At 47.8% G+C, this 8,098-nt stretch overlaps 1 protein-coding gene and 1 long non-coding RNA gene across 2 annotated transcripts; one reads left to right on the forward strand and one right to left on the reverse strand.

Moving 5' to 3' along the window:
* Nucleotides 1–195: 195 nt before the first annotated feature.
* Nucleotides 196–2,535, reverse strand: LOC130212596 (uncharacterized). Its single transcript, XR_008835384.1, has 3 exons — nucleotides 2,419–2,535; nucleotides 2,135–2,347; nucleotides 196–1,456 (listed from the first exon to the last, which is right to left on the reverse strand). It is a non-coding gene; the product is annotated as an uncharacterized LOC130212596 (long non-coding RNA).
* An 819-nt stretch (nucleotides 2,536–3,354) lies between these two features.
* On the forward strand, nucleotides 3,355–6,510 carry tent5aa (terminal nucleotidyltransferase 5Aa). The gene is made up of 2 exons (XM_056443637.1): nucleotides 3,355–4,573; nucleotides 4,933–6,510. The coding sequence occupies exons 1-2, from the start codon at nucleotides 4,136–4,138 to the stop codon at nucleotides 5,710–5,712; spliced, it is 1,218 nt and encodes a 405-aa protein (XP_056299612.1). The 5' UTR covers nucleotides 3,355–4,135; the 3' UTR covers nucleotides 5,713–6,510.
* The last annotated feature ends 1,588 nt before the right edge of the window (nucleotides 6,511–8,098 follow it).

An 8,098-nucleotide genomic window follows, 5' to 3' on the forward strand; every position in this document is an offset into this window, starting at 1 on the left:
ATGGAGCCGGTTAGCCCCGGATTACCGGACCTCTCCACGCCGTCACTGCGGCAGCTTTACAGAGACCCGTGTGCTTCGGGAAGAGTGACGGTGTCCTCGGCTGACGTCCCGCCGACGGCCCTCTTGGTTCCCTCCGGCCTCGAGCCACGAGGCTCCCTGGCGTTGGGCCAAACCGGTGGACGTGGGAATGTGAGGGATTTACATTGTGTTTTTTTTTGCATAATCATGATTGTATTTGATCTGCATTTCTTTTGAGCACGCAGGCAGGCGGGCAGACACCCAACCCTCCTCGACTTCATTGGTATTTTGCTTGTGTGTGTGTGTGTCTCGCTCTCTTTCTCTCATCTCTATTAGTCTCTGAAGTGCTTGAGCAGCAGCATTCGGCTCCTCTACGGCCCGGAGCTGCTGGCCGTGACATCTCAACAGCCCATAATAAGGCCGATTAGAAGAGATGGGGCTCTCTGTGAAACTGGACCCCCCCCCCCCCTCCACTGTAGCATTCAGCATTAATCTGCCACACCAGCTCTTCAGGATCCTCTGTACCAATTCAGTTTATTTAATCTCGCCCAATATCACAGATTTTTAAAAAAAACTCCCCTCAGGGGGCTTTACAATCTGTACACATACGACATCCCTGACCTTTGACCTCACATCGGATCAGGAAAAACTCCCAAGAAATAGAAAAAAACCCTTTCAGGAGGCATCAGACACAGCCAGGTCCAATGGACCCCATGAGACGTGAAGTCACAGAGACTCCACAGGGGTGGATGCTGCTTCTTCTCTCAACAGAGCCGGTGTGACCCCACCCCCCCACACTCTACTTCTTCTTGACGGCGAACGATTCTCCAGCTTTTTATTTGTATCACAGAAGCAGTTTGACTGAAAGGGAAATGGAAATCTCATTTCTGTCCCGGTGCCTTTGATCCTCGACCAAAACTAAGTAGGCCGGCGGCGGCGGGAACTTCTCTCTGACAGACAAACTAATGTTTCCTCCTGGAAGTCCACTGATCTCTGAAGAGTGGGCGAGGAGACACATGGGGGGGGGGGGGCTTCACTTCACTGGGTCCTTTGTCTAGTCTTGTCATCGGTAACCTTGTCGCCCACGTGCTGCACAGCTTCAGTCGAGAGTTTCAGATCCAACGGGACGCCATGTGGTAAAAAGAGTTTCCCTTCCTGTTGACCGCTGCATGCCGGACGCTTTGAAAGCTCTCACTCTCCTCACAACTTCACACATGACACCAGCTGACAGACTCATTTTACACTTTGCAGGCATCGTTTCATCCCTCAGCGCTGCTTCCCGGTCCGTCTTCTCCATTTTGGCACAACAACTGACAAGCGTCTCTGTTCTCTCCTCCTCCTCCTACTACTACTTTGCTGATGGAGAGGATGGTAGAAAGAAGTCTAGCTGTTCCTGGATTTCTCCTACGAAACCTAAACCGCAGCATCTCTTCTGATACTAGAAAAAGAATTCCACACAATTAGTTTCTTTGGACCTTCAAAGTGCTGGAAGTGATGTTTTTTTAACAGGAAACACTTTTCCAAACACTCTTCCACAGAACCTTTTGCAGCAGAGAATAAACACCCCAGAGTCGTCAATATTAAATGAATAAATACAACATTATTTATGAATTTTTAAAACTCAATTATCAAATAAATGTATTTATATATATTTTTTTATCTCAAATGACCCTTTTTCAACACTAATATTTTCTTTCTTTCATAATTGGCCACAACGACCCGGAGAAAGACTTTTGTGATTTTTTTATTTTCACAAACTTCTATTTATTTTCACAAACAGGCGTTTGAATGATATGGCTACAGAATATATGGAAATAAAAGTGATTTCTGTGAATGCAGTGTTGAGAAAGAAAACGCTCTCGTTTCATATTTTCTGGGCTGGACCCCAGATACAAACACTCTGCTCGTAACATTGCTTTATGAGTTATAGAAGAAGAAGTAGACTGCTTTGGAATTCAAAATAAATGAACGTATGCTCCATATTTTAAGTTGCTGAAGGTTTTGATAAATATATACAAAATCTGTCACTGCAGGTGTATAATTTTTTTAAATTTCTTGCTTACATTCAGTCTTCTGACAACATAATTAATATCTAAGAATAATATTAACCACCAACCGATGAATCATGTATTTCCCAGAGAGGTGCCAGGTAGTGTTTACACAAAGCCACTCTTCCCTTTTGGACCGGTCCCGTATCCATAAACCTCCGAGCCTCTGACAGCACCGCTCTCCACCTGTGGAACACATCGACGAGGCTGAGGCCGACCAATAAGTTCCACGGACATTTCCAGATGTGGGATTCAATTCCGGAGACCCTGTGATCATCAACCTGTTTAAATGAAACGTAAATTATATTCCTCAAAACTTTACACTGCAACAGAAAAGATAAATATGTCTTACTTGGTCCTTCTCTTGATTTAAAGCTCATTTTACTGGTTTATTTCAAATGAAACTGCACATGTGTTTGTGTGTGTGTTCCCACAGAGGGAGTGCCACAGCTCCTGTGTGGGCCGTGGAGTTAAGACAGAATAAATGGGATAATCAGGGTTTACAGATCTGGGTGGCCGGTGACGCAGAGCTTTATGTCGCTTAATGGAGAGCCAGGGACAGCTGCCCCACCCGACTTGGCCTCTGCCCGTCCCTTCAACTTCGTGGGCCCACTTTCATCTGACCCCTGACCCATACGCACACATGCAGCCTGACCTGGAGGTTCAGATGAGTGACTGTCTATATACGTCGACATAAGCCGAGTGCAGCCACAGGCAGTCTGCAGACCCTGACCCGGAGGTGTTAGTGGTCTGGGGGGTAACAGGCTTACGGGATTACAGAGGAAATATGTCCTGACTGTTTCAAAAAGCAGAAGTCCCCATTTCCATCTGGGCTCGGTGAGTTGTTCCTTTGAGACTCTCAGATCCTGTTTTCGTTTTTTGTGTGTCACAACCTAAAGTAGCCGACAGGGGGCGACATGGCAACACCCAGCGAGCTGTATCTGTGCAGAGCAGCAACAGTTGGATCTTACAAGGATTTAAAAGAAATAACACATTAATATATATTTATTTCATAATAATAATAGTAATAATAGCTATATTTTGTCATAGAGGGTTGATGACACGCGTTATCCTTTTTTTTTTTGCGCAACATATTTAATAGAGACATGTGTGTTCATTAAAAACGTCCACTTCAGGGACTCGGTACCCGATGAGGCTTCACAAAGGCCGGGGATCTGGTTCACAACGTCTCCCACAGCGGGCTGTCAGTCAGAGGGGGGCGGGGTGACGCACAGCTGACATCCCCAGACGACAGAGCGCACTGTGGCAGAAGGGCGCAGCGTGTCAAGTGGGCAGGTAACGGTTAACTCCTCCACAAGTGGGGGAAAGATGTACTGAGCAGGGGAGAGGGAGAGGGAGAGAGAGAGAGAGAGAGAGCGAGAGAGCTGGATTTCCAGAGCGCATTCAAAGTGCGCCAACGGGATCCTTTCTTGGCAACAAGGGGAAGAAAATTATAAAACATGTTGGAGCCGTGCGTCAAAAATCCACAAGATTCCTGAGAGGGGTTGATTCGTCGGAGGGAGGATTTGTGCCAAAGCGCGACTCGAGGAGCAAGCGGATTCATGCAAATTCATTTTAAAAAATCATAGGCGTGCCTTTGGGCGATGGAGTCACGGCCGGAAAAGCAAACCCCCTCCCGGATCACCAGCGACCTTCAAAGACCGCGGTGCGCAGCGCTCGGACACATTGACTGAGGCACCGGGGCGGATGTGTGAAGAGCACCGAGGAACAGAAGACACAGTTCGGGCTCCTTCCTCCACGCGACAGCTCCTCTGCTGCGCCACCGGACCTCCAGCCACACGCGTATTGCATTGCTGTCACTATTTAGCTTGGGTGTTCACATTTTTCTTACTATATATATATACATATATATATATTTACAAGTTTACAGTCAATTTGAACGACTTAAGGCAGTGAGGATCCTGATGTGGATGAAGTTTCCGTCTCATCCAATCTGTGCGTAAAAGACGCGATCACCGATTTGTTCTTATTTTAAGAACGCTATCCGTTTTGTTTCTTTTGTTTTTCCATCCCGTTTATTTCATTTAAATCGCCGAGGACTTTTCACCATGTCAGAGGACGACAGCAGCACCAGCGGCGGCGCCAGCTCTACTGTGTCTGACCCCGAAGGCGGCAGCAACGTCAGCGTCCTCAACTGGGAGCAAGTGCAGCGGCTGGACGCCATCCTGACGGAGACCATCCCGATCCACGGCCGCGGCAACTTCCCCACCCTGGAGATGCAGCCGCGGCACATCGTCAAAGTGGTGCGCAGGCGGATGGAGGAAAAACAGATCCACGTCCGGGACGTGCGGCTAAACGGCTCCGCGGCCAGTCACATCCTGCACGGGGACAGCGGGCTGGGCTACAAGGACCTCGACCTCATATTTTGCGCAGATATGAAAGGAGAACGCGATTTCCAGACTGTGAAGGACATCGTTTTGGACTGTCTCCTGGATTTCTTACCCGACTGTGTGAATAAACAGAAAATAAGCCCGCTGACGTTAAAGGTACACATCCTGGTTCAATTATTCACCTCTTGATATGTGATCACAGCTAATTACAGTTGTGCCAATTCGGCTTAACGACCATTACGCGCAATTAGATTAGTTTAGTGATAGTGAAATGTTGGTTTTTATAGTTAAGAGGATTGAGTTAAACCAATTTGGAAGGGATCCTGAGCTCAGCCTCCTAGATCCCATATCCAAGTACATAGGGTATTTACTATTTGGGTCAATAACGCTAATAACACAAGGTTTATGACACACATATTATTATTGATACATACAACTGGCTGTCCTTTACTCATATTGCGCATTTAATGCCATCTTCTTCATGTATGCTCTTTCTCTTCCCCCACACACAATAGGAAGCCTACGTGCAGAAGATGGTGAAGGTGTGTAACGACTCGGACCGCTGGAGCCTCATCTCCCTCTCCAACAACCGCGGGAAGAACGTGGAGCTCAAGTTCGTGGACTCTCTCCGGCGGCAGTTTGAGTTCAGCGTTGACTCCTTTCAGATCAAGCTGGACTCCCTGCTGCTGTTCTACGAGTGCTCCGAGAACCCCATGGCCGAGACCTTCCACCCCACCATCATGGGCGAGAGCGTGTACGGGGACTTCAGCGAGGCCCTGCACCACCTGCGTCACAAGTACATCTGCACCCGGAACCCGGAGGAGATCCGGGGCGGGGGTCTCCTGAAGTACTGTCACCTGCTGGTGAGGGGCTTCCGGGCCGCCTCCGAGTCCAAGATGAAGTCCCTGCAGCGCTACATGTGCTCGCGCTTCTTCATCGACTTCTCGGACATCGGGGAGCAGCAGCGCAAGCTGGAGTCCTATCTCCAGAACCACTTTGTGGGCCTGGAGGACCGCAAGTACGACTACCTGATGACCCTGCACGGAGTGGTCAACGAGAGCACGGTGTGCCTGATGGGACACGAGAGGCGGCAGACCCTGGGCCTCATAGCCATGCTGGCGGTGCGCGTTCTCGCCGAGCAGAACGTCATCCCCAACGTGGCCAACGTCACGTGTTACTACCAACCGGCCCCTTATGTGGCCGATGGCAACTTCAGTAACTACTACATCGCGCAGGTTCAGCCGGTGTTTGCGTGCCAGCATCCTGCGTACTCCACCTGGCTGCCCTGCAACTGAGGAAAGATGGAGGGACAGCATCCGATTGGTGGAGACAAGCGGCGGCGCGGTCGCCTCCTCAGGCCGGCCCCGGTGTTTGACGGCGGACAGCAAAAAAAAGAAAAGAAGAAAAAAAAGGAGTCTTCTTTGTAATGTTTGGCCTCAAAGCCGGTGTTTGGCTTCCACTTTGAGTGCATAGTTTGACGTGAATATTTCACATTCCTCGAGAAAAAAAGGGCCTCCTGATCCTGCCCAGGCCCACCAGGTTTGGAAAAAAAAGGACTAATTTGTGGTAGCTTGGGGAAGTAAAAAGGCTTAAAGCGAATGCGCGATGGCCTCGATTCACAGGCAGCAGAACCGCCACCGGAAACCCGAGCCAGACGGATCGACGTCTGTCAAGAGCTGATTAGTCAGCAAAACAGCTGCACCAGGGCTCTGAAGTAGACAGCAACACACACACACACACACACGCACATCAGCTTAACTGAGTTGGGATGCTGTTAGACTTTGGGTATCAAGCATCTCTGCCCTGCATTTGGATATCATTACGGTTGTTTACAGACCAAAGATTTTTGTTTGGATTGTTTCTAACATTAAAACTCTATTTTGATGAAGGGAGGGAAGAAATAAAATTAAATAAAAATAAAGCTCTGTTTATTTGTACATTTTAAGATTGTGTGTTTGTATCAAGTGCCTTTTAAAATAACAAGCAAGGCCATATGATGTTTTCTTGTTTTTGTGTGTGTGTGTGTCTGTGTGTGAATTGGCCCCAAAGTGTTTAAAGTCAGCGGCCCAGAGGCTCGTGAATGTACATGTGAAGTCATGCAGTACGTGTTTGTTTATGGACGACAGCGAGCACCACGTGTTACTGTGTTAACAGACGAATGTGCACATCACCCTGGGTTGTAAAGACATTCCCAATTTTTCTCGCTGAAGTATTTGGGGGAACGAAAAAAGAAAAAGAAAAATTACAATACGGACATGCTGCAAATGAAATATAATCTGTTATGACAAAAGGATGGCAAGCATTTCTCAGGCCATCAGTGACAAAGGGAACGTTCGCTCACACACCATTTCCTGTATATTTTGCACGGTGGCACTTTTTTCTCTCTCATCTAAACATGTTCACAAGAAGTAGATGAGAGAGAGAGAGAGTGAGAGAGAGAGAGAGAGGGAGAGAATGCTTGCTCCTATAAGAAGAGGGCTATTTGCGGAGACCCCTCCGATGATGAGACACTATTTGCTGTAGTACCGTGGCAGAGAATTCCTCAGCTGCTGCTGAAGAGCTTGAAATCAGTGTGATTTAGGGTGTTAGTTAATCCCTGGGTTAGGGCTTAGGGTTAGGGGGTTATTGTTAGGGGTTAAGGTTAGGGGGTTATTGTTAGGGGTTAAGGTTAGGGGGTTATTGTTAGGGGGTTATTGTTAGGGGTTAAGGTTAGGGGGTTATTGTTAGGGGGTTAGGGTTACGGGGTTATTGTTAGGGGTCAGGGGGTCAGAGGGTTAGGGCGTTCGGGTTAGGGTTAGATCAAGGTTCAGAAGAATGTCGTGCCAAACATGTGGTTGGCCCCGCTGGTAGCCCACAGGTTGGAGTTGATAGAAGACGGGGAGACAGCAGAGGGAGAGGAAGGGTGAGGTAGCGGTCTGGAGAGATGGGTGCAGCTGGTGATGGGGTTCACTGTACAAACCCTCCGTGTTAAGGTCACGGCTACGACTTCACCCAAAGGGCTGCAGCTCGCCCCCGTTTTCTTTTCTTTTCTTTCAGGGAGACCAAAACGTTCGGTTTTCAGCGTTTGCGCTTTCTTTTTATCGCGTGATTGTTTGTTTGAAAGAAGAAGAGAACCAACGTGCGTTCACACGCAGCTCCGGGAGACTTTTCCGTTGCAACCTTTGTTTCATATGATGCTCGTTCATGTCTTTTGTTTTAATGCTTCAATCCACAACATGTTATAGAACTGTGTATATAAATGATTACATGCTTTGGGCTTTTGCCAACTCACATACTCCTTGCAGCCTTTCCGGATGGCAGATAGAAGAAGAAAAATGAAAAGAGAAAAAAAAAATGTTAAAACGGTACAGAAGTTCAGCATCGACTCAAGTTTTACTCGCTGAAAAAAAGAAATAGAAATAATTTCCTTCACCTCCTCTGACACGCCTGATTCTGATGATCCAGAACTGCTCTGTTCAGTTGTTACAGCCACATGGATGGGAAGGCAATGCATTGTCATTTAATACTCAGTGAAGTCCGAGCAGCTCACTAGCTCGCTCCAGTCCGCCTGTTAGTGATTGTTTCTGCCAGTTAGAGATTGTGGGTTACTGTATGCGTTGTCTCGGATACCTGTTTCTGTTTCTGTCTTTTACAAATCACACTTTGAACAAAGACGGGAAAAAGCTCCTTGTCTTGTGTGTG

This window comes from Pseudoliparis swirei, chromosome 22 (assembly GCF_029220125.1).
Source record: "Pseudoliparis swirei isolate HS2019 ecotype Mariana Trench chromosome 22, NWPU_hadal_v1, whole genome shotgun sequence".
Lineage (NCBI taxonomy): Eukaryota > Metazoa > Chordata > Actinopteri > Perciformes > Liparidae > Pseudoliparis > Pseudoliparis swirei.

Bases quoted from the DNA above. Each gene is read 5' to 3' on its own strand.
- tent5aa (XM_056443637.1), top strand. From the start codon at position 4,136: ATGTCAGAGGACGACAGCAGCACCAGCGGCGGCGCCAGCTCTACTGTG. The intron at 4,574-4,932 runs GTACACATCCTG...CACACACAATAG, and splicing joins TAAGCCCGCTGACGTTAAAG to GAAGCCTACGTGCAGAAGAT.